The sequence below is a fragment of the Acomys minous genome (genome assembly GCF_964271855.1).
Source record: "Acomys minous genome assembly, chromosome: 4".
Classification (NCBI taxonomy): domain Eukaryota; kingdom Metazoa; phylum Chordata; class Mammalia; order Rodentia; family Muridae; genus Acomys; species Acomys minous.
In genome coordinates this window covers 127,030,400-127,058,222 of record NC_140486.1, presented here as the reverse complement: position 1 = coordinate 127,058,222, position 27,823 = coordinate 127,030,400, and the positions used below count along the sequence as shown (strand labels likewise).

General features: G+C 50.5%; 2 protein-coding genes across 5 annotated transcripts in view; one reads left to right on the top strand and one right to left on the bottom strand.

Moving 5' to 3' along the window:
* Positions 1-3,442, bottom strand: part of PPP4R1 (protein phosphatase 4 regulatory subunit 1) — a 60,947-nt gene extending 57,505 nt beyond the window's left edge. For 2 of the 4 annotated variants that reach the window (XM_084778147.1, XM_084778148.1), the window contains exons 1-2: positions 2,913-3,041; positions 2,694-2,738 (exon numbers count right to left, since the gene is read on the bottom strand). In XM_084778147.1, the coding sequence (XP_084634273.1) occupies positions 2,694-2,738; positions 2,913-2,919 (52 nt within the window). In that variant the 5' untranslated portion in view covers positions 2,920-3,041. Of the gene's footprint in view, positions 1-2,693; positions 2,739-2,912; positions 3,042-3,353 lie in introns of those variants that run through there. The other 2 variants (XM_084778149.1, XM_084778151.1) reach the window with 2 other exon arrangements.
* Positions 3,443-10,886: 7,444 nt separating this feature from the next.
* Positions 10,887-27,823, top strand: part of RAB31 (RAB31, member RAS oncogene family) — a 113,843-nt gene continuing 96,906 nt past the window's right edge. The window contains exon 1 of the mRNA XM_084778183.1: positions 10,887-11,122. Within this exon, the coding sequence (XP_084634309.1) occupies positions 11,084-11,122 (39 nt within the window). The 5' untranslated portion in view covers positions 10,887-11,083. The remainder of the gene's footprint in view (positions 11,123-27,823) is intronic.

Genomic DNA, 27,823 nt, shown 5'->3' with positions numbered 1-27,823 from the left:
TTGCAAGCTGCTAAATTCAGTTGTAAGGGCAGGCAGTCAAGAGTTCAATAGTCAGGCCCTCTACTGTCTGGTTCTCAACCCATGGGTCATGATCCCTCTGAGGCTGGACTGCCGTTTCACAGACCATCACACAGCACAGACATTGCATCTGTATTATAAATACAGAAATTTACATCGCATTTCATAACAGCAGCAAAACTGAAGTTATGAAGTAGCAGTGAGAATAGTTTTATGGTTGGGCCACTGCATCGGGAAGGGTGAGAAGCTCTCGGATGTGGACGGCTCTTCACCTCCCTACCAAGCACCACGCTCTCGTGTGCACACTATGGAAGACTCTGCCCTCGTTCTTTGTCTCTTCGCAAGAGATCAGAGTGGTCAGATAAGACTCTGCTCCAAACACTCTGGGTAACGGTATTAACTAACTGTTAAACTTTGGCAACTGAGAAAACCCAGCAATTACTCTAAGGACGTCTTCAACTAAATTATAGCTAATAAACTATCTGTGCCTTCAAATGTTTTATCTTAAACTCAACAGAAAAGGAAACCTTCAAGGTAACCTGCAGGCACTTCTAAGTGCAGTCTCCACAGGGGCAGCACTACCACTCCTCTTCTGCTTCCTGACGGACGCCCGGTGCTCATGCCGCAGGGTGGTACTGTTCTGGGTGTCACACACGCTGACTCGGGTTACGCTAAGAAGGATGATGTAACGTAGGGAATTTTAAAAAGACCTATTTTAACGACAGACGGAGCTAAGCAAGCTACCCTTGATGATCCAAAGCCCCCTGCCAAAACAACAACAAGGCAGCTTTGCCTGGTGCCTTCCCGACAGCACCCTTTAGAGCCACATATGAACTGTGCCCGTCTTTACAGCTACCCTACAGACCTGGCAGACCCCTGGCTTACTGCTCAGTACTTCCTTCCAGACTGTGCTCCCCAACAGCCAAAGAGAAACTGCACTACACCTTCTTCAGGGGTGCACAGTGACAAATAAATACTAAGATGTTTCTGCCGCACTTCATAAGAACAAGAAGCCCCTGCCTCAAAATAATAATCAGGTCCGTATCGCCAATCCTAACCTGGAAAGAGATCTAAAAATCAACAGGTGCTTTGATTAATATCTGAAACGTACTACTAGGCCAGTAAGTGACCTAAGGGGGGGAAGAAACTGAACAAAGCAGCAGTCTTTTACTGTGTGTTCTGCTCCCCAAGCAGACTTAGCAACAGGTAAGTCTGATACGAGGACCTGCTTCCAAATAGTCTTTAGAGAAGCCTTCTGAGCTAGTTAGTGTTGTGCCGAGCAGAGTCAACGGAGAGGAGGAAACCTGATGTGGGATGGCCTGGCCTCTTGGTACTGTCACCTCTAGGTCTGGGGTGCTTTAAGAAAGGATGCTGAGCCAGCCATGGGGAGCTAGGCACCCCTCCACGGCCTCTGCATCAGCTCCTGCATCTAGGATCCTGCCCAGACTGCCTTGATGGTAACGATGAACTGTTAAGAAGGAAGACTAAGAAAATAAGCCATGCCTCCTCAAGTGGTGTTTTGGTCATGGAGTTTCACCGCAGTATCAGCAACTCTGACTAAGGCACTTTCTCAACAGTACTCCTCGTCCCTTTGCTCAGAACAGGAGTTTAAGTGGGGTAAAGAAAAGCACTTCAGACAACGCTAAGGATTATCTGCACAGTGGCTGGAGGAGCAATTACCACTATGGCACCCCTGGATTACCTGGGCAGGCTTTCCTCCAGCCCTGAATGAAGCACTCGTACCACGGTAATCAGCGCAACTATGCATATTTCCTGGTCCCCTTAAGTCTCCCATGATATACCCTTAATATATTTTTGTGCACTCTTTATTCCTAAAACGCTCTTCAAAATCTAGTGATTTAATTTTTCATCAGTCCCCGTATCTGGAAACGTTAACATGAGTAGAAACCATTTCCACTTAGGTGCACTTCGTAACTTCTTCCCATACAAACTTAGCTAATTCATCCTAGTCTTCTCTGTCTCCAAGCCACACAGTTTTCTGAAGCTTAGAAAAACACATTCCAAATGAAAGATACCTAAGTAATTCATTTCCTTCATCACATGGAAACAATGTTCAGAGTTGAGCAGTTTGTTTGTTTTTAATGTACAAAAGAACCAACTCTTTAAAAACTTCAGTATCTCAACGGAAACCTGTAATTTTTAGCACTTAAGTATGAGAGCCAGCTTTGAACATTCCCAATTAAAAAAAAAATAAATCTGCTCTCTGAACCTAGTCGCTGCAGCCTGCCCAGGCCACACCTTCTAACCTCCCAGAAATTCACAAATCAAATGTGTGAGTGGTGGTGGTGGGGAGCTCAAGTCAAACACAGGGTCTGTCCTCCGCACACTCGGGCGAGGGAACCCCAAGAGGGCGGGCCGGCGCACCACACCGCGCCGCCGCCGCTCAGCCCCGGAGCGCTGCGGAAACACCTCCCGGGCGCCCGCCGCCTCCTTCCTCAGGGCGACCGTGCGGAAGACACTCAGGAAAAACACACCCATGTCCCCTCTCCGGCCTCCGCCCCGCCGGCTTCTGCTTCCCCCAACAGCCGCCCCGCGGCCCGAGCCTGCGGGCGGCGGCCGAAGTCGGGACACGCGGGCGTCCCCGGCGCGGCGAGGTCCCGAGTCCACCCGCTCGCCCGCCGCCCTCCGGGGCTGCCGGGCCGCCCGCCACTCACGTCCGTCCGCGTCCTCCGGCAGGTCCTCCTGGAGCAGCGAGAGGTCTGCGCCGGGGGAGAGAAGAAAGGCCGCGTCAGCGTCCCGGGCCGGCGCCGCGCCCCAGCCGCCCGCCGCCCGCTCGGCGGCGCCTCCCCGCGCCGGCCTCTCCCGGGCGCTGCCGAGCGCGGGGAGCCGCCGCCGCCGCCGTCGCCGCCGCCCGGGGAACTGGGGCCACGTACCCGCCATCTTGTGCTCGCCCCCGCCTCCTCGTCTCCCGGGATCCCGCTCCGCGAGCCGCGCGAGCCGGGAGCCGGTGGGCGCGCGCGGGCCGGCGGGGGCGCGCGCGGGGCGGGCCGAGGCCCGGGCCTGCGGCGGCGGCGGCGGCGGCGGCAGCGGCGGGGGCTCCCGTACGCCCGCCCCGCGCGCCGCCCGCCTCCCGCGCCCGGCCGGCCCGGCCCCGAGGCGCGCTCCCACCCGCGGCTAGAGGCGCCCTGGCGCCGAGCGTGCGGAGCGCGGCGCGAGCTGCCCGCCGGGGACCTGCGGCGTGTGCCCGAGCCCGGCGGGCGGGGTCCCCGCGGCCCGCGGCTCTGTTGGGTCACCGGCCTCGCCCACCGCCGCCCGCCGCCGCCGCCGCCGCCCGCTCCGCCGCGCGCCGCTCGTCGCCCGCGCCCCTCCCAGACCTGCTCGTGCGTCGCTCGCCGGCGGTCCGCGGCCGAGGCTCCCGCCTCCCGAGTGGTGGAAGCGCCGCCTCCGCCCGCGCGCCCAGGCCTCGCGAGTGACTGAACAAAGCCCCGGGCCGCGGACGGACGGCAGTTGAGTGACAAAAGTTCCGCCGGCGCCGCCGGACGGCCTCCCCGTGCGGCACGTTAAAGCCGCGGCACCGGCTGGCGAGCCCGCGCGCCCGAGCCGACCCTGAGCGGCCGCGGGCGCGCGGCCCAGGCCGAGCCCCGTCCCCCCGGCGGATCGTAGCCTTGTGACCGCGGGGAGGCTCGACGAGGATACCTGCCCCCTCCGCCTCTCGGGGGAATGGCAGACTATCAGGACGCCGGCGCTGGGCTCGCTCGCTCGGAGTCTGGTGGCCCGACGCCTGCGATGGGCGATATTTTATTTTTGGTAAATTGGCCGCGCCTATCTAACTCGAACTCTTATCGCGGATCTTACTGTTCCCTTTGTTTGAAGAGTTAAGTGCTTCTCTGAGGTTCCCAAGTGCAGAGTAGGACGAAATCCAGCTTTTTCTGACTCCAGGTCGTTGTCCTATTTTGGAGAGTCTCAAGTCTAAATCCAACACCAGCAAGGTGGTCTCCAAAATGGTTTTCCCATGAAGCGAGACAACAAAACACTGACTTTCGTACTTGATTCCAGTTTGCGAATCTGATACGGAAAAGGAGAAATTTAAATGTTCACTTTGTTCCTTTCTGTGCTGTAACCCTGACTAAAAATGTGCCTTTTAAAACACGGGGGATCTGACCAAAAGTAGTCAGATCCTTGGGAAAGCGTAAGTCTGCTTAAGGAAATGCTTAAGGAAAAGTTAAAGTCCCACATGCAATTCTTTTTTGTGTGTTTTTGGTTTTGGTTTCGGTTTTGGGTCTTTTTGTTTTTGTTTTTGTTTTTTTCTTTAGGGTTTCTCTGTGTAGCCTTGGGAATCCTGGACTCACTTTGTAGACCAGGCTGGCTTCGAACTCACAGCAATCCCCCTGCCTGTCTCCCGAGTGATGGGATTAAAGATGTGTGCCACCACGCCCGGCTCACATGCAATTCTTTCCTTGCAAAATTTACTTTCGTGAGGCGGGCGGGGGTGGCACATGCCTTTAATCCCTGCACTCGGGAGGCAGAGGCAGGTGGATTGCTGTGAGTTCGAGGCCAGCCTGGTCTACAAAGCGAGTCCAGGACAGCCAAGGCTACACAGAGAGACCCTGTCTCGAAAAACTAAAAACAAAACAAAATAAAAAATTTACTTTCGTGAATTCAAATGACGAGTTAGGAACTAGACACCTCAGGTGTCTTCCAGACATTTTCATTTCTTGTTTTGTTTTTGTTTTTTGTTTGTTTGTTTTTGTTTGTTGTTTTGGGTTTTTTGGTTTTTTGAGACAGTTTCTATATTGTTAGCTGCGGCTGTCTTGGACTCGCTTTCTAGACTAAGCTGGCATTGAACTTACAACGGTCCACCTGCCTCTGCCTCTGAGTGCTGGGACTAAAGGCCTAAACCACCATGCTGGCCACTCATAAGTTTTTAAAGAATGAAAGGAAACTCTTTTTTTTTTTTCTTCACTAATAAAGACTTGATCATTTACTCTGAATCATCTCCCTTGGCTCAGGGGACTCGGAACAGCTCCTAGTTCTGAGACGGGTCTGTGAAAACGAAGCTGTGGTCTCCTAGCTCCTAGTGTTGTTTGAACATCCCTTGTACAGTGGGTAAAGGCCTTGCTTGAGGACAACTCTAGACCAGCCATAGACAGGAGGAGTCCCTCAAAATGTTTGAGGTCACTCTCAAACCTCTGAAACAGAGGTCTCTTAACTTCCCATAAGGCCAGATGATTATGAGCCTGTGTGTTTATCCCCAGAGTTACTGAAAGGGGACCTGGTGCTTCATTCATACTGAGTTACATGCAGAGGCTTTTGAGTAGCATCTTTGATGATAAGGCTCCACCTGTAGGGCTGAGTGAGCAGCAGCTGGTGTGAGGAGGGCGTTGCAAGGTCTGCTGGGAGTCTAGATGCCATTCTCTAGGTGGTATTGCTGTCAGTCAGTCTAGGGCTCTTCTGCTTAATTTGAACCAGAAACTATCAAGATGCGAGCAGTGCCAACCAAGCCAAGGGCTCCTAGAGTGGAAGGGTGTTACGCCGTGTTTATAGTCTAGTTGGTGTTCCTATACTGATGCAATGTGGCTGTTGTACACGCGCCCCCCCCCCCCCCCCGGCACACACATACAACTTGCCTTGTCTTTGCTCTCAGCGTTGAGGTTAATGCTTAGTGTGATGTGTTTATGTGTCTTTAGGTTCACCTGTGCTTGGTGTGCATAAAGAGGGCAGGTGGCTCACGGCTCATTGTTACCCAAGGATGTCATGTAGCATCATCAAGCAGCACATGGTGATTGAGGAAGATGCTCCAAGCTTGCTAGGCCTGGTTATCTGTGACTACATCCTGTGAAAACAGCTCCTGTCAGGGAAGAAGCCTTTGGAAGGCTTTCCAGAAACCTTTGAAGCAGCCTAAAAGTGGAAGTCATTTTTAGTACACATTTTTTTTTTGTTTTTTGTTTTTTGTTATTTTTTTTTTTCAAGACAGGGTCTCTCTGTCGTAGCCTTAGCTATCCTAGACTCGCTTTGTAGACCAGGCTGGCCTTGAACTCACAGTGATCCGTTTGCCTCTGCCTCCAGAGTGCTGAGATTATAGGCATGCACACACATGCGCGTGCGTGCGCACGCGCACGCGCGCGCACGCACACACGCACGCACACACACCCCAGGCCAGTACAGAGACTTTTATCTGTGGCAGGAAGTGTGTCACTAGAGGCCTGGCTCCGAGGGCTCAGAAGCTCAGGCCTGGCCACTGTGGCACTGTCATTTCTTTCCTGCTGCCCGTGGATGTAGCACTCTGAGCTCCCTCTCCAGGGCCTTGTCTGCTTGCATGCCACCATACCTCCTGCCTTGAAGGTAATAGACTAGATATCTGAACCCATAATCCAGCCCCAATTAAACGTTTTCCTTTATAAGAGTTGCCATGGTCAGGCTGGGTGGTGGTGGCGCATGCCCAGACTCCCAGCAGTCACGGAGGCAGAGGCATGTGGATCTCTGTGAGTTCGAGGCCAGCTTGGTCTACAGAGTTCCAGGACAGCCAAGTTTACACAGAGAAACCCTGTCTCAAAAAACAAAACAAACAAACAAAAACAACCCCAAAGCCGGGCAGTGGTGGTGCACGCCTTTAATCCCAGTGCTTGGGAAGCAGAGGCAGGAGGATCGCTGCGAGTTCAAGGCCAGCCTGGTCTACAAAACGAGTCCAGGACACCCAAGGCTACACAGAGAAACCCTGTCTCGAAAAACCAAAAAAAAAAAAAAAAAAAAAAGAAAAAAAAAAGAAAAACCAAAACCAAAAACAACAATAACAACAAAAACCACCAGAGAGAAAGAGTTGTAGTGGTCATGGTGTCTCTTCACAGCAATAAACCCCTATAACACACCACTAAGTTGTTTTTTTTTTTTTTTATTCACACTTATATCAGAACTTTCTCAAGTTTGTAGGATTCAGACTGAGTACATGATTTGCATATGATTTGCCTGTGTTCCCCAAAGCTTCCTACGTTAGGAGACTTGGCTTGGGTGTGGTGATTCGTGAAGACTGGGATTGAAGAGGTAGGGCCTAGTTGGGAGTTCTGCAAGACTGCCTTACCAAGGGATGACTGCCTTACGAAGGGATGACTGCCTTACCAAGGGATGACGGCCTTACCAAGGGATGACGGCCTCTGTCTTGGGACCCCAGGGCACTCACTCTCTCTCTTCCTGTCCCTCCAGTGAGTTCCTGTGTGACTGAGCCTGACCCCTGAGATGCCCTTTGGCTTTTTGCACTGACAGCTGTTGTTCTCACAAGCACTCTTGCACTAGCCAACCCTCACAAGGTGCCCTACAGGGATGGTCGGGTTGGAGCCAGAGCCGTCCGTTTGAACTTTCAGCTATTTTGCTTTGGTTGGTGAGGCAGGGTCTCTCTGTGTAGCCCTGGCTGCCCTGGAACCCATTCTGTAGACCAGGCTGACCTTGAACTCAGACATCTGCCTGCCTCTGTCTCCCGAGGGCAGGGATTAAAGGCGTGCACTGCCACCACCACCGCCCAGCTGGACTTTTCAGCTTTTCAAACTTGGAGCTAAACAGATTTCCTCTTATAAGGTGTGGCTACCTCAGTGACAAAACACTGACCAATGTCCTGAACTAATTAACACCTCTCTGCCTCAGAGCAAGCAGAGCACAAGGGAGAAGACTGTGCCCTTAAAAGCTCAAAGCTCCTTAGCACCCACCATTCCTAAAGCTGTTTAGCTGCAGTCATCTGTCTTCCTTCCAGCCACCGCTTTATGCTCGTCCATGGCTCGATTGCAGGCATCTGGTTTTTATGAGGCCAGAGTCTCCAGGAGGAGCTAGTTCTGGGCGAGGCAGAGAGCAAACCCTTCAACATGTCCGGTTGACAGACTTGTCACAGAAGGCAGAGAGTAAGGTGTAGTGGCACATGCCTGTCATTCCAGTACCAGAGAAGCCGAGGCAAGACAAGAGTTGAAGATCAGCCCCAAGTCCACGGTGAGTTGGAGGCCACCCTGGGCCCTACTCAAGATTCTGTCTCCAAACAAACACCCGCCACAGCAACAACAAATCCCAGAATCTCCCTCACCCCAAGAAACTTGACTACAGTGAGTTAGGAGTGAAGTAGTTTTTAGTGAGTCCAGGAGCTGGGAGAACAAACAGGTTGGAGTGATTGTCAGTGAGTCAAAGCTTGGGCAGGAGACCTTCTAGGGAAGTCTAGAAGCCGCGCATGGATCTCAGACACTCAGACTAGCGGAGGAAAAGGCAGAATGAGGAATGTGGAAAAGACGAAGGGACTAGGAGGGCATTTTGTCCACGAGCGTCCTCCTGGGCACAGTCCATTCTTCACAGGTACTGAACTCTGATGACTCACCCTCACGCTGCAGGAAGTAATAAAAGGAAAACGTATCTAGGCTTTACAAGGGGCACACTTCAAAATGGAGGCTCAAATCCTCCTTGTTATGGCACGGAGATGCCCTGGCCAAGGTGTGTGTGTAGAACCGTTCTTCTCAGCTAAGCAAACCTGAACATAGAGCAAGTATTGTGTGCCCTGGCTGGGCAGTGTAGGGTAGCCTGTCCTCAATCTTCCCACACAGAACCGGGTGTCCTTGGATGCTGAATCAAGGAGAGATACTGACACAAAGGAGATATTGAATAGGTCCTGTGTCCACACAGCTACTTTTTGATTGATTCCGTCCAGACAAGTAGGGCATTACTAAGTTCCCGCTACTCTGGGGAATTTAATTGACTGCAAGTTTGTCATGGGGCCTGTTTTGACTCCAGGGTTCTAGAGTTCTCTTTGTGGGCCTTGCTTTGGAATTTCCACCATGAGGGGCCACTTCAGGCCTGAGTAGCTTCCATCCGGCTTGCCAGATGACCAAGGTCTGCTGGGAAAATGACAAGAGCCATTGATCAGATGTGAAAAGTTATAAGAGGGGCCAGAGGACTGGAGATGCAGAATGCAGAATGCCTTTTGGGGCCTGGGGACACTGCTCAGCAATTAAGAGCACTGGCCAAGCTTCCAGAGATACTGAGTTTCAATCCCAGCTCCCACATCCTCAGCCTCCTATGTGACAGCTCCCGACTGTAGTCCACAGGATTCAATGCCCTTTTCTGGTGTGCAGCATCACATGCAGACAAAACATTCACACATGTCAAACCTGTTAACAAATACATCTTGCCAGGCATGGTGGCGAACACCTTCATTCCCAGCACTGGGGAGGCAGATCACTGTGAGTTCGAGGCCAGCCTGGTCTACAGAGTAAATCCAGGGCAGCCAAGGCTACACAGAGAAACCCTGTCTCCAAAACCAAAACCAAAACTCAATACATCTTTAAACTGGCTTTTGTCTTGTTTATTTGAGACAAGGTCTCACACAACCCTGGCAAACTCAGGACAACCTTGAACCTCTGAGCCTCCTCCCACCCAGAATTACAGGCATACGCCACTCAAGGGTTAATGATCTAAAACAGGGAACTTCAAAGGAGCCAAGAAACTCCAGACTCAGCATCCTGATAAGAACACCTGCTTGACAAGAAAGCCGAGTAATGAGATCATCTGCTGACACTGGGCCTGGGAACATCTACAGACTGAGCTTCTCTCTCCGGACTTGGCGCTTTTTATTGTTCTGATTGCTCTTTATTGTTCTGATTAAAGGATCATCCTGCTTCCACACAGGGTGGTCTCTCTCCTTCCCATGTTGCTTGGATCAATCAGGATCTAACAGCCACCACACCAGGGTTAAAGCAGGGCCAGGGACCAGAACCATGGGCTTCAGGCATCGCCGGCGAACACTCTACCAGTTGAGCCACATGGCAGCCCACAGCGTTGCTGTGTTTACAACTAGACGTCCCAGTAGATTTAGATTACTCCCCAAAGCTGTCATTTCTATACAGCAACAAACGAAGTCATCCCAGAGGCTTGAGGTACACTGGGCATGGCCCCTGTGTGTGAAGCCCCAGCCTCAGTTTCCTAGTGGAAGAGTCTGCAGAAGGGTTGTCAGTCCCCAATCCGAGCTTTACTTCTGGCTGAGCACCTGTCCACACAGCTGTAGGAATTTCTATGTGGTGGAGAAAGGAGGGGCTTTTTCTCCAGCATGCTCCTTTCCTTTCCCAGGCTCCGGTGCTCCAGGTTTTTAAATTATTTGTTTCTATTTTATGTGCATTGGTGTTTTGTCTGCATGTATGACTGTGTGAGGGTGTCAGATACCCTTGAACAGGAGTTACAGACAGTTGTGAGCTGCTATGTCTGTGCTGGGAATTGAACATGGGTCCTTTGGAAGAGTAGCCAGTGCTTTTAACCGCCAAGCCATCTCTCTCCAGCTCTGGTACTCCGGTTTTGTGGGGGTGGTGTGGGGTGGGGTAGTGTGGTTGGTTGTCTGTTTTTGTTTTTTGCTTTTTGAGATAGGGTTTCTTATTTGAGAGCTCTGGCTTTCCTGGAACTCACTTTGTAAACCAGGCTGGCCTTGAATTTACAGAGATCCCCCTGCCTCTGCCTCTTGAGGATTAAAGGTGTGCACTACCAGGCCTGGTTTGGCACTCCAGTTTTGGATGCAGAAACAAATGTACAGTGCATACAGAAAAATGCACTTAGGGTGCTGGAAGGAAGCAATTTGAAGCCAAGGTATTAGAAAGGGCAAGTTAACCCTTTCCTCTCCTCATCCCGGTCCTTGATGCTGTTTCTTGCATGTAGAGGTCAGTGTTACTTTATGGTGGGGACTACCCAGGGACTTGGAAGTGCTTCCTTGGGACCACAGCCAACAGCATAAACTATACGAATGGCTCTTTATGACGCGACGGGTGGTGTGTCCAGGTCTCCCAGGGCAGGACCGGACTCAGAGCTGAGTGCGGGAGGGGACCGTCTGCCCGCAAGTTGGGTGCTGGGTGGCCCCCGGAGGCCGACGCAGACCAGGACCCGGGCGGAGCCGAAGCCCGGTGGCTAGGCTAGGCTAGACGCGTCGGGAGGAGCCGGCCGGCGGCACGTGACCGAGCGCGGAGGCCGCGGCCTAGAAATAGCCGAGGCTGCGGTTCCGCCCCGCGGCCGGTGAGAGCGCCGGGAGACGGCTGGACACAGGCTGGGCGCGGTGTGGCCCGGACGATGCTGCTGAGCCCCTGCCCGGCCTGGCCCAGAGCACATGATGGCGATACGCGAGCTCAAAGTGTGTCTTCTCGGGGTGAGTCCTGGCCCCATCTACGGGGATCCCGGCTCCTGCGCGCCTTTGTCCCCGCGCTGCCTGGCTCCCGCGCGCACCTTCCCGCGTCCCGCACCGGCCGCCCGGTCCCAGCTGCTCTGGAGCGCCTCCGATTGCTCCATCTGCGGCCGCGCTTCTGGGAACCTTGGGGCTCACCAAGCTGCTGGTCCGGTAGGGCGAAGGTGGGGTGGGAGGGAGCTGTTGAGGACCAGAGGACAGCCAGTCCTGCAGCTCCTTCGGGCCCCTAGAGCTCTGGTCTCCGCCACTGATGGTTCCCTCTCTGGGAATGTTTTAAGTTACTCAGTGGAGTTACTGGCTTCCTCTGCCTCCTGCGGGGGTAGGTGGGTGGGTAGGAGTCGGGGTAGCAATTACTTTATTCACTCAGAAAACAAATCAACAAAGCAGTCCTTCCAAGCAAGTGTGACAGAAACGGGGGGGGGGGGGTTTGGCCCAACTGCAAAGCAGAAAGAGGGAGCTATGTGTCCAGCACACTTTTCGTGCCGTGGATGAAAAGAAACAGGATGAGAAACACCCGCCCCCTATCACTCTTCCCGTTCCAACTCTCTCTCAGTCCCAAGAAACACAGAAGTAGTCAGAAACAAAGAAACAGCATCCAAACCGTGACATTGGCCGACCAGACTGACGTGCCCCACCACACAGGGCTGTCACTTGAAAACAGTCGAGGCGGGCGGGGGCGGGGAGGGGGAGGGAGGGGAAGAGAATTCGGTGTTTGGGGTCATTTCCTTGGGGCTACCCACATCAAATTCCGGAAGTCTTCCCAAATAAGAGCTGGTGTTAGGCCATGTTTTCTGTAGCCTTTGGCACCAGCACCGGGCCTACCGCCCTTGAAGTTGGCAAATCTGGTCCTACTGGGAAAGTATTTCCTAAATAAAAGAGGAGGTCTACATTCATTTTTCTCAAAGAAATGCTAATGCGTCTGTCAAGATGGATGTGAAAGTGTACACAGGCACCGATTGTAGGTTTGGCTTGTGTGGCTTCATCTGGGCGTTCTTGGACCCTCTGGTGGAAGGAAGTGTTGGGAACTTACCCAACACCATCCTCACCACTTAACAGAGCTGCGGTGATTTGTGGAGAAGCCCAGTGCGTCTGACAAAGACCCCTTCTTCCTCTAAAGTGTCGGGCAAGGCCTGGCCAAGGCTCCTCACTCAGGGAAGCTGGGTCGGTCGCTGCTCTTGGCTTTCTCTTTGAACTTTTGGTGTCATAGGAGCAAAGCTTCATGTCTGCCAGGGTGTCCAATATGGTCTAAACCTAAATTTCAAGAATGTCGTGGGTGAAAGGCCTTTGAAGATTTAAAGGGAATGGCAGGCCCCAAAGAAGAGGAAGCTTTGGTGCCATGGGGCAGGTCACAAGTAGCCACGGGGAAAGTTGAAATAAACATTTTTGTACCAAGAAGAGACTTGATACCCTATGAGCATATACAAGGGGAGGAGGTCCCCCTTAGTCACAGTCATAGGGGAAGGGAGTAAGGGGAAAATGGGAGGGAGGGAGGAATGGGCGGATACAAGGGATGGGATAACAATTGAGATGTAATATGAATAAATTAATAATATATATATATTTTTAAAAGAAGCCTTTTTGGCTCTTGGAGATGGGTTACACCTCCTTCTTTGCAATCTACCTAAGTGCACAGGCATAGTCCCATGACATCACCCTTAATTTTCAGTGTCAAGGGCTCCAGTCAGGAGGCCTAGCCTGCCTGCTGCCCCAGGGTCTGGGAGGGCTGAATGAGTGGTTTAATTGTAGAATGGACATGCCATCCCCTTCTCTTCGAATGCAAAGAACTCTCCTGGATGGCCTCTTATCCGGTGCCCCATATGTGACCACTTCCCCTTGGTGGGAAGGCCTGGTGGCACTCAGAGAAAGGATAAGCAGGCTACGAGGATGAGACCTGATAGGCTGTGACTGTGTAGTGGAGGACAAGGTCCCCTCTGTCACAGACCTAGGGGAGGGGAATAGGGTGAAAGAGGGAGGGAGGGAGGGAAGGAGGAATGGGAGGATACAAGTAAGGGGATAACAATTGAGATGTAATCTGAGTAAATCAATTAAATAAAAAAAAAATTAAAAACAAAACCAAAAAAAGATGTATGTGTGAAGCTGGCCTTTAATCCCAGCACTCTGGAGGCAGAGGCAGGCAGATCTCCAAGTTCGAGGCCAGCCTGGTCTACAAAGCGAGTCCAGGACAGCCAGGGCTACACAGAGAAGCCCTGTCTCAGGGGGGAAAGTGTACGATGCCGTTTTGTGCTGCTCTGTGATGCACCAGAACCCTGGGTGAGATGAGGTGGCGGGAGGAACGCTCTTTCCTCTCCATCTCCACAAAGCAAGCAGGCTCCATAGGCCTCCTGGAGGCGGTCCCTTATTTTGACCGTCCTCTCTTTGTGATGACTCTCAAGGTAGGAGTTTAAACAGCAGCCGGGTGGAGGATACTGTAACAGAGAAAGAAGAAGTTATGGAAGGTTTGAAACTTTATTTATATCCTCACAGATCGGTGGCACCCTGTGTGTGAAGGTAGCTACACATTTTAATCTTACTGGGCTCAGGAGATAGTTTGTTTCAAAGGGAAAGTAAGCTTGTCTATGCTGAGTACTAGTAGTTAGGCCCCCTGGCTTGGCTGGTCCTTTTCTGGGCCAGCTGTGACAGTGTGGCAGACTGCATCTCTTCCTGCGCATCTAAATAAGCTGTAAGGATGGATGAGATGTCCTTCGAAGGACACCAACGGCCCTGGTATCCTCTCTGGGCCTGAAGATGGAAGAGGGAGTGAATGATGCGCCCTGTGGACCTCTTAGAATTCTAGCAGGAAGCCCCTCTGTTGCTATGGTGAAGGTTGTCCGTTCTGGGTGATGTAGGGCATGCAGGTGACATTCGGCTTCCTGTTTTGTTTTAAAGCCATGCCATACCTCCCCGAAACCTTAGTATGATCAAGTCCCTGCCAGCTTTACTCTTAGAAGATAACAGAGCGTATTTGCCATATAGCAAAGGGTACATATACCACACAGCCTTGCTGGAGAGGCTTGCGGGCTAGTCTTTGTGCTTCTAGCTCAAGGTCCAGGCTGCTTTTTGGGTGGATCTCTGCTGGGGACTCTTCGCTGTAGTCACAGGCTCCTGCCCTTGGGCCAGAGGCTTCATCTTCTGACATTAGGGTCATCGTGACATGGAAAGTGAGAGTGCGCCAGGCAGCACCAACTCTTCACTCGCCTCTACGCCTCTTAGAATCTCAGTGCTCACACGGTTTTGCTTGGTGGGTCTGACTCTGTTTTTCTTTTCTTTTCTTTTTTTTACGAATGCTGCACAATGGGCTTAGCGCTGGCTCGAGGCTCAGTGGCTGACAGCTCAGCGATCATGGAAGGTCAAGGGTTCAAGAACATGGAGTTTACTTATGTTACCTGCTATTCATTTGTGTGCTTTCTCGTGTTTATGCCACACGGGGACAGCGCAGCCAGCCTTGTGAATGTCCTTTCCCGGGGGTTAGTGAGCACACTGCAGCTAGGGGCATGTTGGACCACACTGGGCAGAGGTCAGAGGGCACTACGTAAGTCTCAGTTTTGCCAACAGTGTGCCAGGCCATCACACTATAGGATCTGAAGTGGTGTTACGAAACAGGATGCTTAAAAACACCACCACCCAACGCACATTTCCAAACATGAGCAAAAACAGCGTTGCAGCAGCTGTCCTAACCTCAGAGGTGGAAAGCTTCCCAGTATGCATTTTTAGCACACATGGCCATGTGGCAAGAGCAGGAGATGGAGACAGAGAGCAGAGAAGGGGGAGGAGCAGAGTATTTCTTTTGGGCATGTGTGCTTAAAAAAAAAAAAAAAAAAGCTTCCGGATGGGATCCCAGAAATTTATGTTTGTGCTTTGGTTGTCCTGACAACAATTTAGAGATTTCTGCTACTTCCTTAGCTGCCGAATGAATAGTTAAAGTACAGCTGAGGGCTCCCCTGATTCTGGTGAGGAGCGGTGGAAACCTCTCTCTGGCCTTTGTTAGTATCTGTGTGGTGTCACACACACACACACACACACACACACACACACACACACACACACACGGTTTTGTGAGATGTCTGCATGCCGGGAACACAGACTTGTGCTTCTCTCACCTCTCAGAGCTGTGTGACGTCACAGGGACTACCCTGAGAGGTAGTGACCTCTCTAGTACGGAGAACATCCGATGAAGTTGTGCAGGTGTGTTGGCAGTCACCGGGAATTGATGCACAGGACCACAGGTCAGGCTAGGTACCTGTGTTAGTCCGTTTTCTCTTTCTATATAATTCTGGCTTATTGCTCTGGTGGCTGCAGAGTCCTCAGATCTATTTGACTGAACCAGATGTTGGCGGAAAGAATGTGGGGATTAGGAGTTAAAGACGACAGAGATGTGGTCTGGTCCACAGGAGAGAGATTGCATTGGGAATGGGGTCCCCACCTTGCTCTCCTATCAAGGCCTTACAGCAAGGGATTGCTCAAGTCCTCGCCAACCAGAGGCAGTGTCTAGATTCCTCTTCTCCAGCTTCCGCTGTATCTCCCTTAACGCCCACTGCCTCTCAGTGCGTCACATGATGATTCTAGCATCAGTATGGGTTGTGGGTACCTCTCTCCATAGCTTCACACCATCAGTATAGGCTATAGATACCTCTCTCCATAGCTTCACACCATCAGTATGGGCTTGTGGATACCACTCTCCATAGCTTCACACCATCAGTATAGGCTGTGGATACCACTCTCCATAGCTTCACACCATCAGTATGGGCTGTGGGTACCTCTCTCCATAGCTTCACACCATCAGTATAGGCTGTGGGTACCTCTCTCCATAGCTTCACACCATCAGTATGGGCTTGTGGATACCTCTCTCCATAGCTTCACACCATCAGTATGGGCTGTGGGTACCTCTCTCCATAGCTTCACACCATCAGTATAGGCTGTGGGTACCTCTCTCCATAGCTTCACACCATCAGTATGGGCTGTGGGTACCTCTCTCCATAGCTTCACACCATCAGTATGGGCTGTGGGTACCTCTCTCCATAGCTTCACACCATCAGTATGGGCTGTGGGTACCTCTCTCCATAGCTTCACACCATCAGTATGGGCTGTGGGTACCTCTCTCCATAGCTTCACACCATCAGTATGGGCTGTGGATACCTCTCTCCATAGCTTCACACCATCAGTATGGGCTGTGGGTACCTCTCTCCATAGCTTCACACCATCAGTATGGGCTGTGGATACCTCTCTCCATAGCTTCACACCATCAGTATGGGCTGTGGGTACCTCTCTCCATAGCTTCACACCATCAGTATGGGCTGTGGGTACCTCTCTCCATAGCTTCACACCATCAGTATGGGCTGTGGATACCACTCTCCATAGCTTCACACCATCAGTATGGGCTGTGGATACCTCTCTCCATAGCTTCACACCATCAGTATGGGCTGTGGGTACCTCTCTCCATAGCTTCACACCATCAGTATGGGCTGTGGGTACCTCTCTCCATAGCTTCACACCATCAGTATGGGCTGTGGATACCTCTCTCCATAGCTTCACACCATCAGTATAGGCTGTGGGTACCTCTCTCCATAGCTTCACACCATCAGTATAGGCTGTGGATACCTCTCTCCATAGCTTCACACCATCAGTATGGGCTGTGGATACCTCTCTCCATAGCTTCACACCATCAGTATGGGCTGTGGATACCACTCTCCACGCACATAGCTGTCCTTGCAGCCTGGCAAGTGACCTCTCTACCTCAGATGCGGCCAGGATTTACCTCACCTACTTCCTCAAGTAGAGCTAGGGCAGCACTTTGCCATTATTGTCTCTTTAAAAACATCCAAAAATCTGGGGCTGGGGAGATGGCTCAGTGGCTAAGAGCGCTGTCTTTTCTTCCTGGGGTCCTAAGTTCAATTCCCAGAAACCACACGGTGGCTCATAACCATCTATAATGAGATCTAACGCCCTCTTCTGGTGTGTATATGTAATAAGTAAAGAAATCTTAAAAAACAACAACAAAAACAAAAATCTGTGTGCTCCTGTAAAATGGAAACTAGGAAAGAAAAGAAGCATAAACACAAGAAGTAAACACTTCTTATCCCCAAACGGGAGAACCAGGCTGTAAGGAGAATCACGTTAACAGGGTATGGTGGTGGCACACACCTTTAATCCCAGCACTCAGGAGGCAGAGACAGGCGGATCTCTATGAAATTGAGGTTGGCTTGGTCTACAAAGTGAGTCTACACAGAGAGATCTTGTCTCAAAAAAAAATTAAAGAAAAAGTTCAGTCTCTTTAAAACATCTGAAGTCTTTCTAAAATATTTAAAGTCTCTTTTAAAAAGTTTCTCAACTGTGAGCTCCTATAAAATAAAAAATAAGTTACAAACTCTCTTACAATCTCTAAGATGGATGAATCATGGCAGTTATAAGCAAGTCAAAGCAAACTCAGTGTCAGACATGTAGGATGCACTTATGATCTTCTGGGCTCCAAAGGGCTCCGTTTCTCTAGCCATCGATAGCACACACATGTAGGCTCAATTTTCTTTTTCTTTTTTTCTTTTCTTTTCTTTTTCTTTTTTTTTTTTTTTTTTTGAGACAGGGTTTCTCTGTGTAGCCTTGACTGTCCTGGACTCACTTTGTAGTCCAGGCTGGCCTCGAACTCACAGCGATCTGCCTGCCTCTGCCTCCCGAGTGCTGGGATTAAAGGCATGCACCACCACGCCCGGCCTTAGGCTCAATTTTCTTAACCAATATATCTTATTAACAACTTAGTGACCGAGCATACGTCACTTATAACCCAACTAACCCAAACAATAGGAAAGGAGGATTAATGGACACAATAACAAAACCTTAAGGATATCAGTTCCGAGGAACGATTCTCCGGGCGTGAGCTGCAGGATTTCTTCTGCTGGAACCGCAGCAGGAGCCCCGAAGTGTCGAGCTGTTTTCTCTAGGAGCATCTTGAAGTGCAGCGATGAACAGCCAAATCTATCCCAAGTCTCCAAAAAGCCCCGCCTCCAGTCCTGGGCTCATTTATATATCTCCTCCCATAGTCTGTTCACGGGATCTTTTCAGCTGGCAGCAATTAAGCTCCTGCACGAGGTGGTTGTTCTTCCAGTGAATTAACCACACCTGTTTTCTCACGAGACCGTTCTGATCCCACACTTGGGATCCTAAAAAACAGGTTTCTCTCCTTCACACACAGCCCACTTCACAGACCCGGGCTGGCATTACTTCACAGCTGCTGCTTGGTGGTCACCCCAGGATACTGGCATCTCCAAAACGCTGGGGTCTCTGCTGCAGCTCCAGCAGCATCTTTTAAGGCAAAGGACATTCATGTACCAAATCACGGTCCAGCATCCCACATAGTTACAGCTGCAACGATAGCATCACACATAGTCCATGCTCAGGCATTTCCAGTGGTCCCTACAGGTGTTTGGAAACATCCAAGACCGGTCATTGCCATTTTGTTTGAGTGGTTGACCCCAGCATGCTGGAATAAAGGCTCTTTGCTTTTACATACAGGGAAAAAAAAATTCAAGATCAAGTCAGAGATCACATTTATTGTGGTGGTTCATTAGTCACTTTCTTTTTGTTTGTTTTAGTTTTGGTTTTTCGAGACAGGGTCTCTCTGTGTAGCCTTGGCTGCCCTGGACTTGCTTTCTAGGCCAGGCTGGCCTCGAACTCACAGAGACTCACCTGCCTCTGCCTCCTGAGTGCTGAGATTAAAGGCGTGTGACACCACTGCCTGGCTCTTTCCTTCTTTGTTCCTTATCTTCTACTTGTGAGTGTGTTTTGTGTGTCGCAAGCATGGGAGTGTGTGTGTGTGTGTGTGTGTGTGTGTGTGTGTGTGTGTGTCACTGAGGGAGTGTGGAAGTCGGAAGACAACTCTCACGGATTGGTTCTAGGATCCACCATGAGTTCCAGGGGTGAATTTAGGTCATCCGGCTGGAATAGCAAGCACCCTCACCCTGCCGAGCCCTTGGAGTGGCTTAAACCAAAATGGTCCCATAGACTCGCTCATGGGGAGGGAGGGAGCTGTGGCCCTGTTGGAGGAAGTGTGTCACTGGGGAAAGACTCTGAGGTCTCAGATGCTCCAGCCAGGCCTGGTATCTCACTCTCTTCCTGCTGCCTGCGGATCCAGGTGTAGCACTCTTGGCTCCTTCTCCAGCACCATGTCTGCCTGCGTGCCACCGTGCCTCCTGCCATCACGGTAATGGACTAAACCTCTGAACTGTAAGCCAGCCCCGACCTCAGAGTGGCCGGCCACCAAGTAGAGAGAGACAGTCACAACGGGAGGTGTGCAGCCTCCAGGGAGCCCTGCTGAGGAAATGGGTGTCGTGTAGCAATTGTCCAGTTAATTGTGGAAGTGGCAGGTGAAGTGATAACACTAAGAAGCAAGTTTGGATCAGAGAACCTTGGAATTTGAGTTTCTGCCTTTGTGTGGTATGACAACAGGGTGAACATCAAAAGGACAAAGGCTTTCTGTCGTGATAACAGGAATATTTTTTACCTGTGCAGGCCTTACTAGGCCCCTGTCCCATGGATGGACCATTCTCAACGTTCAGAATGGGGTCTAGGAGAGACATGAGCCTGTGGCTGTGACCTCAGGGTTAGCAGGTTTGTGTGCAAGCTCTCTTCTGTTTTTCTGTGTGTCTCCTCCTTCAGTAGTAGATGGAGTCCAGAGCCTTTCACATGAGCTCTGCCACTGAGCCACACTCCCCAACCCCAAAGTGCTGACTTCTGGAAAAAGATAGGGGACCAGATCTCATTATAGATGGTTGTGAGACACCACGTGGGTGTTGGGAGTTGAACTCAGGACCTCTGCAAGAGCAGACAGTGCTCTTAGCTGCTGAGCCATCTCTCCAGCCCTCATGCTGGATTTTCTAGGTTGTCACCTTTTGACAGTGCTCTATGCTGCACCTTTCAGGCCTGTTTAGATTGGCACATGAAGAAGAGAGGTAGAATTATGTGGAAGCCCCCATCCGCCCCAATGGATGAAGTGAGTCTCTGGCAGGTGCCGCGGGGTTTGACTGAGTGCCTGCTGTGACCCATCCCGGCGGTGACAGAAGGATCTCTGCCTCACAGAGCTAACAGGGACAGAAAGCCACCTAGGACTGCTGGAGAAAAAAGAAACAAGGAAAGGCCTTTGAGAGTGGCCTTAGGGAGGTGTGTGTGTGTGTGTGTGTGTGTGTGTGAGAGAGAGAGAGAGAGATGCTTGAGCATTTCCTTGGAATCAGGTGGGAGAACTGTTTAAACTTTTCTTTTTTCATTTTTGCTTTTTGAGATAGGGTTTCTCTGTGTTAGCCTTGTCTGTCCTGGACTCTCTTTGTAGACCAGGCTGGCCTCGAACTCACAGTGATCCGCCTGCCTCTGCCTCCCCAGTGCTGGGATTAAAGGCGTGTGCCACCATACCTGGCTTGCTTAAACTTTTCATACTGAGTTAATAATGATTAATGCCACTGCAACAGATCTGGTTTAAAGGAGGGAAATGAGGGAAGGGGAGAGAGAGGAGGGCACCTGTGACAGACAGAGAGAAAGAGACTGAGAGACTGAGAGAACCCTGGAGAGTAGGAAGCATGGGTGGTGGGCCGGTCCGTTTTATCCAGCACACACGTGGCAGAGGCAGGTGATGACATCAGAGGGACCACCTGTGTGCTAACACTGAGCAGTGACACAGTTGGACCCATCCTTTAATGAGGGTCACTCAGCAGCATCTCCTTCCGTGAAATGATCCACCAAAATATGAAAGTATGCTGTGAGTCTGGCCAGTGACAGTGACTTCTGAGTGTGACAGCCAGGCAGTCCCCCACTCCAGCTGGGTTTTTGAAGTAGAAGATGAGGAGTGTCTTGGGTAGACTGTGGACTATCGGCAAATTAAATCTTGACATGGAGAAGTGGGTGGGCCGGAGAGATGGCTCAGAGGTTAAGAGCACTGGCTGTTCTTCCAAAGGTCCTGAGTTCAATTCCCAGCACCCACATGGTGGCTCACAACCATCTATAATAAGATCTGGCGCCTTCTGGTGCAGGCAGAATACTATATAAATAATAAATAAATAAATCTCCTTTTAAAAATCTTGACATGGGCACACATGGCAGCAGAGGCACATGGACCTGGGAGAGCAGCCACAGCAGAGCAATGCTGTTCTTGGTGTGAGGAACTGATGCTAATGGAATGTCACTGGAATGTCACTGGAGCTCAATCTGCATCCCTTCACCACACTGCTCCACAGTAAGCAGTGTTAGAGTAATTGTTCATGAGTACTCCTACAGCTGTGCCTGCTTTCACTGTCACAATCAAGTAGTTAATGTTTGCACTGGGCTCCACGTTTCTCCCAATAAGAAGGTCAAGAACAGAAAGGGCCAGATAAACCCTGCTCTGACTTTGAGGTTTGGCTGAGGGTAAGCACACGCATGCACTTTCTCACTCGGCTGTAAGGACACGCATGCGCTTTCTGACTCAGGCATGTGAACCCGGCCGGCCGTGTGGATGTCTTGAGGATGGTTCATTGTCTGTCAGGCCAGGGAGCTGTCGGAGGTTTTCATACTGAGCGGTGACATAGCTGAACTCGTCTTTTAGGAGGGTCATCTCGGCAGTCATGTTGAGGGCGCACCGAAGGATGCTCAGAGCACCCAGTGGATGTGGACCATGGTGGTGCTGCGTCACTACAGCCATGGAACCCTAGTTATTTTTAGTTTTTTCAGAGACAAGGTTTCTCCGTGTAGCCTTGGCTGTCCTGGATTCTCTGTGTAGACCAGGCTGGCCTCGAACTCACAGCGATCCGCCTGCCTCTGCCTCCCGAGTGCTGAGACTACAGGCGTGCGCCACCACGCCTGGCCATCCACAGGCGTTTGAGTAGGGTCTCCTTACTTACTGATTGCCATGTAACCTCCCTGCCCAGGCAGCCTGGTCAGCAGCCTCATCATGCGCGTTCCATGGACCTGGCTGTGTCCTTTGTCAAAGATGATGTGGCGAAATAAAGCAAAGAGCACACCAGGCGTCATCCATAAAAAGCATTTTCAGAAGATATGAATAATTTAAAGGTATTCATTTTTATAAGGAACTATTAATAAATATGACATCAATCTTTTAAAAGTCTTCTTAAAAGACTAATTGGATTATTTGTATACCCCACCTCATAGGCTATTCTTTTTGCCTTTTAAAAGATTTATTTATTATATATACAGTACTCTGCCAGCATGTACCCCTGCAGGCCAGAAGAGGGCGTCAGATCACATTGTAGATGGTTGTGAGCCACCATGTGGCTGTGGGGAACTCAACTCAGGACCTCTGGAAGAGCAGTGCTCTTAATCACTGAGCCATCTTTCCAGCCCCACATAGGCTATTCTAAATAAGAGGACTCAAGGCATAATAATATACATGGAAACTAATGTTATAACCAAAATGTAAATATTTGCACAGTAATGCCGATTTTCACATGATTGCTGTTGGTGTGAGTCAACGGTGTGGCTCGCTTTGAGGCTTTGCTTTTGACTCACTCAGCATAGCTCCTGTGTCACCTCAGATGTGCACGTCCTTATTTATTGGTTTTGTTTTGTTTTGTTTTGTTTTTTCAAGACAGGGTTTCTCTGTGTAGCCTTGGCTGTCCTGGATTCACTTTGTAGACCAGGCTGGCCTCGAACTCACAGCGATCTGCCTGCCTCTGCCTCCCCAGTGCTGGGATTAAAGGCGTGCGCCACCACGCCCGGCACACGTTCTTATTTATGATTATATACAAAGGGTTTTGTGTATAACCTATGATGTACGATATGTATATAATCAGGATTACATATGTGTATATGGTCAGACATATACATGATTATACACATGGTGCACATATACAATGTGTGCTGACTTTGTCTATAATTTCTTCTTCTTCTTCTTCTTCTTCTTCTTCTTCTTCTTCTTCTTTTTTTTTTTGGTTTTTTGAGACAGGGTTTCTCTGTGTAGCCTTGGCTGTCCTGGACTTACTCTATAGACCAGGCTGGCCTCGAACTCACAGCGGTCATCTGCCTCTCCCTCCCGAGTGCTGGGATTACAGGCGTGCGCCACCACCGCCCGGCACTAATTTCTTCTTTAACAAAAGTATCTATGGATGAATAAGGCACAGTAACTTAAGCAGGAGGACAACAAATTCAAGGTCTGATTGAACTACAAAGGAAGTTTAGAGCCAGCCTAAGCAACTTAGACCCAAAGTGACCTGAAAGTGAAGAGTGTCCCAAGAGGCTTGGGGATGTAGCTCAGTGGTAGAGCACGTGCCTATGGCTCATGATGCCCTGGAGTTAATCCCCAGTACGGGGCCTCATCCCCCAGCATTACTGGGTGAAGGGAAACTGGCAATTATACACTGAGAGTCATGATAATATAATAGTCTGTCATGTCCTCACACGGGTGTTGGCAGTCCCGGCTTCAGAGGAATCACACAGAATCTAGGGCTGAAGCCAGGCATTGTTCTTTTCTCTCTCACTCACAGGAACACTCGGGAGTGTAATGAAGGGGGGATGTCGGTACACATTGTTAATGAGCTTATAATCGTTGCAGACTATGAAAAAAAAGCAGCAGTGGACACTGAGTGCAACCCGGGTTCTGTGCTGAGAGTTTGGGTGGCCTGTTATGGTATAACAGCTTGGGGAATTCCGCAGGTTGCTTGCATGAAGATGGGCCGTTCCGACTTTTAGTTTCTGTGTGCCAATGGCTGTGGCCAGAGCTACCCAACCAGGCTGGGTTAGTGAGTGAGTCAGGCATCTTTTTTTCTCATAACATTTTTCTACCCAGGTCATCAGAGTTGTGTGTTACACGGCTGCCTTCACAAAATATGTTCTGGCAACACAGGGTGGGTAACAGCTCCAAGGCTTCTGTGTCCTGCCTCACACAGATTCCAGGGTGGCATCTCCTCTCCTGCTTTCCGCTGTCAGTTAGGCCAGGCCACAGCAAAGCAGGAAGATCAGACTCACATCCCTGGATGGAAAACAGCAAGAACCTGTGGTCTGTGGTCACCTTTAAAAAAAGACACGATCGGCCGGGAGCTGGAGTCTGCCTGTAATCCCAGCACTCAGGGAGGCAGAGGCAGGTGGATCTCTCTGAGTTCGAGGCCAGCCTGGTCTATAAAGGTGAGTCCAAGACAGGCAAGGCTACACAGAGACACTCTGTCTCTCTCTCTCTCTCTCTCTCTCTCTCTCTCTCTCTCTCTCTCTCTCTCTCTCTCACACACACACACACACACACACACACACAAAAGACATAGTCGATGAGTATAGTGTAGTCTTGGATGGTCTGGAACTGATTCTCCTGCCTCAGCCTTGCAAGTGCTTGGGTTAAAGGCATGCACCACCACACCTCGTGGCTATGTTTAACCTCTCCTGAACAGGTGCTTTATGTACCGAACAACTGCGATTATGGGGGCAATTTCTATTATCATGTCCATCTTACAGAGGGGAAACTGAGGCTCAAAGCTGTGTTAATTCGTAAGGACTTTCCATTAATAAAGGATGCTTAAGCCAGGTGGTGGCGGTGGCAGCACATGCCTTTAAGCCCAGAGGCTCCAGGCCCAGTACCTCTTCTCTCTCTCTCTCTCTCTCTCTCTCTCTCTCTCTCTCTCTCTCTCTCTCTCTGTGTGTGTGTGTCTCTGTCTCTGTCTCTTCCTCCCTCCCTTCTGCGAATCAGATGTGAGCTCTCAGCCACTGCTCCAGCGCCATGCCTGCCTCTCTGCTGCCATGCTGCCTGCCACGGTGGCCACGGACTCACCCTCTGAGCTGTGAGCAAGCCCCCACTAAATGCTTTCTTTTCTGTGTTGCCTGGGTCATGGCGCCTCTCCCCAGCAGCAGAGCAGTGACTAAGGCATACTCACTCCACTTCTTTCTTCTCTTTTTTCAAGTGCTTTGAGCATTTTTAGCAGGATCTACTACTGGGCCACACCTCAGTCCCAAGACACACGCACAGTTTTCTAAGCCTCTGGGGGGTCATTCTCATTCAAATCACCTTAGAGGGTCAAGTTGAATTTTAAAAATATGTAAAATTAAAATAACTTGATTAGATGATTGGACCGGGTTTACGGTGTGCCTTTTGGAGGAGGAGGAGGAGTGAATCCTAACAGTGTCAGGGTCCTGGTCAAGATGGGGGTTTTTGTTTTTTCAAATATTTATTTTATTTGTTTGTGTGCGTTTCACAGCTCCTTCACTAAAGAGTAAACCCCATGACTTTTAACTCTCCTCAATTCGGTTCCTTGGTTCCTCCTAGGCCTGAGAGAAGCACTCTAGTTTGGTTCAGGAAGTGTCAGCTTGCAACACTTGGCCAAGCAGGAGGACAGGATCGCTGAGGCGGGGCCTGTCAGATTTAGAACTTCCTCAGTTTGGCTGTCCGTGTGGTCAGTGGGAATTGGATGCATCCTGGGGGCAGGAAGACTGGCACCCAGTGCCCGGGAAACAGCACTCAGCTTCCTTATTTATAAAACGCTGATAACCCTTCTGTGCTGGTTCTTTCTCTTCTCCATGACAACCGTCTGACAGAAGGCCTGTGTGAGGAAGACCAGGGCTTAGTCACAGGCGAGAAGGTTCCGTTCTGTCCCAGTGTGGAAAGCACTGGCGTGGCTGGGTCTGTGGCAGCAGGATTGTGCAGTGGCCAGTCACATCTCAGTAATAAACAGAAAGCAGAGGCAACTGACTGGGCAGTCTGTAACGCAAGGCCAGGCCTCTGTGGCTTGCTTCTGTCCACCTGACCTGACCTCCCTAAACAGTGCCACTAGCTGGGGACCATGCCTTAGCATGTGAGCCTCTAGGGAGCCTCACCTGGCATGCGGCATGCGTCTTTCTTTTCTTTTTCTTTCTTTCTTTCTTTCTTTTTTTTTCCGAGACAGGGTCTCTCTGTGTAGCCCTGGCTGGCCTGGACTCGCTTTGTAGACCAGGCTGGCCTCGAACTCACAAAGATCCACCTGCCTCTGCCTCCCGAGTGCTGGGATTAAAGGCTTGCGCCACCACACCTGGCTGGCATGTATCTTTCAAATCTTTTTCTGACCAGCTTCTTCCCCTGAGACTACTTTAGTTTAGTGACTTTAAGGGTCAAACAATTTAAGTGGATCCCTTCCACAAGAGGGTCCTGATGGAGATGCTCTCTTTACTGTGCCCTGTTCCAGGGCCGGGCAACGGAGAGCTTTAGGTTGAGTGTGCTGATAGTGGAGTTTCATGGTTTCCCGTCAGCTGACCAAAATTATGACCAAAATTAAATTACATTTAAAAGGTCAAAGTCTAACAGCAAAGTTCACAGATTAAGTTGAATCCACAATGGTCTTGCACAAACGTAACCGATCTATGTAGGAACTTGGACAGACTTCTTAGCTGGACGGTGGTGGCCCACACTTTAAATCCCAGCACTCAGGAGGCAGAGGACAGCCCGGTCTCCAGAGCTAGTTCTAGGACAGCGAAAGCTACACAGATAAACTTAGAAACCCTGTCTCAAAATCCCACCTCCCACTCCCACCCCCCTCAAAAAATAAAAATAAAAAATAAAAGAGAGAAGAGTCTACTAACAGCTGGTTCCTCATTCTTCCTTTTAGCCCTTACTTTCCACAAAAAAGTAACCCCACTCTAGAAATGTTATTTTTGCTTGGTTTAAAGTTGAACTATGTTCATATTGTAGCTCTTTATAATTTTTTTTTTTCCGAGACAGGGTTTCTCTGTGTAGCCTTGGCTGTCCAGGACTTGCTTTGTAGACCAGGCTGGCCTTGAACTCACAGAGATCCGCCTGCCTCTGCCTCCCGAGTGCTGGAATTAAAGGCATGTGCCACCACGCCCGGCTACTCTTTATAATTTCTAAGGATCTGTGTGACTGATGCTTCACAGACAGGACTGGGGATTCCCGGGACTGCACTCATCCCTGGCATGCACACCAGGAGGCTGCCCTCAGCAGGTGGTGCCCGGCAGGCTGCAGGCTGCCCTTGGTGCTCCAGCAGCCTCTTGCCCTCATTTCCAGAGTTTGCTAGGATGCTGCTGCCATTGTAATGCAGTGCCTGAGGAGTCTTTTTAAACCAGTTAACCAGGGGGCTGGAGAGATGACTCAGCTATTAAGAGCCCATATTGCTTTTGCAGAGGATCCTAAGTTTGGTTCAGTTCCTCAGTTCTCAGCACACACACCGATGTCACACAACCACCTGTGGTGGCGGCAGCAACAGGCAATCTGATGCCTCTGGTCCTTGTCTTCCAGCACGAGTGTGCATGTGCACACACACACACATACATACAGAGGCACACACACATACATACACACACAGGTGCACACTAACACAGACACAAAGGCATACACACACAAGCACACACATATCATTATGTAATGAATCATGCCTGCATGATGAAGCTGCTACTAAAATCCAAAACCAGCCCAGGATTCATAGTGTCTGGACGGGCTCCCAGAGAAGGGCGGCAGTTCCACCCTCTTTCCCCGTTCCTCACCTGTACATCTCCTGTGGACCTTACAGTAAACCAATAAACCTCTTTTCCCCAGTCCTGTGAAGTGCTTAAAAACATCAATCAAAGCAGAGGACCTGATTGTGGGATCTTGGCTTATAGGTCTCCAGTGAGAAACATGGGTTTAAAACATCACCCACTAGCAGGACGTGGAGGCGTATGCCTTTAATCCCAGCACTTGGGAGGCAGAGGCAGGAGTTCAAGGCCAACCTGGTCTACAAAATTGAGTCCAGT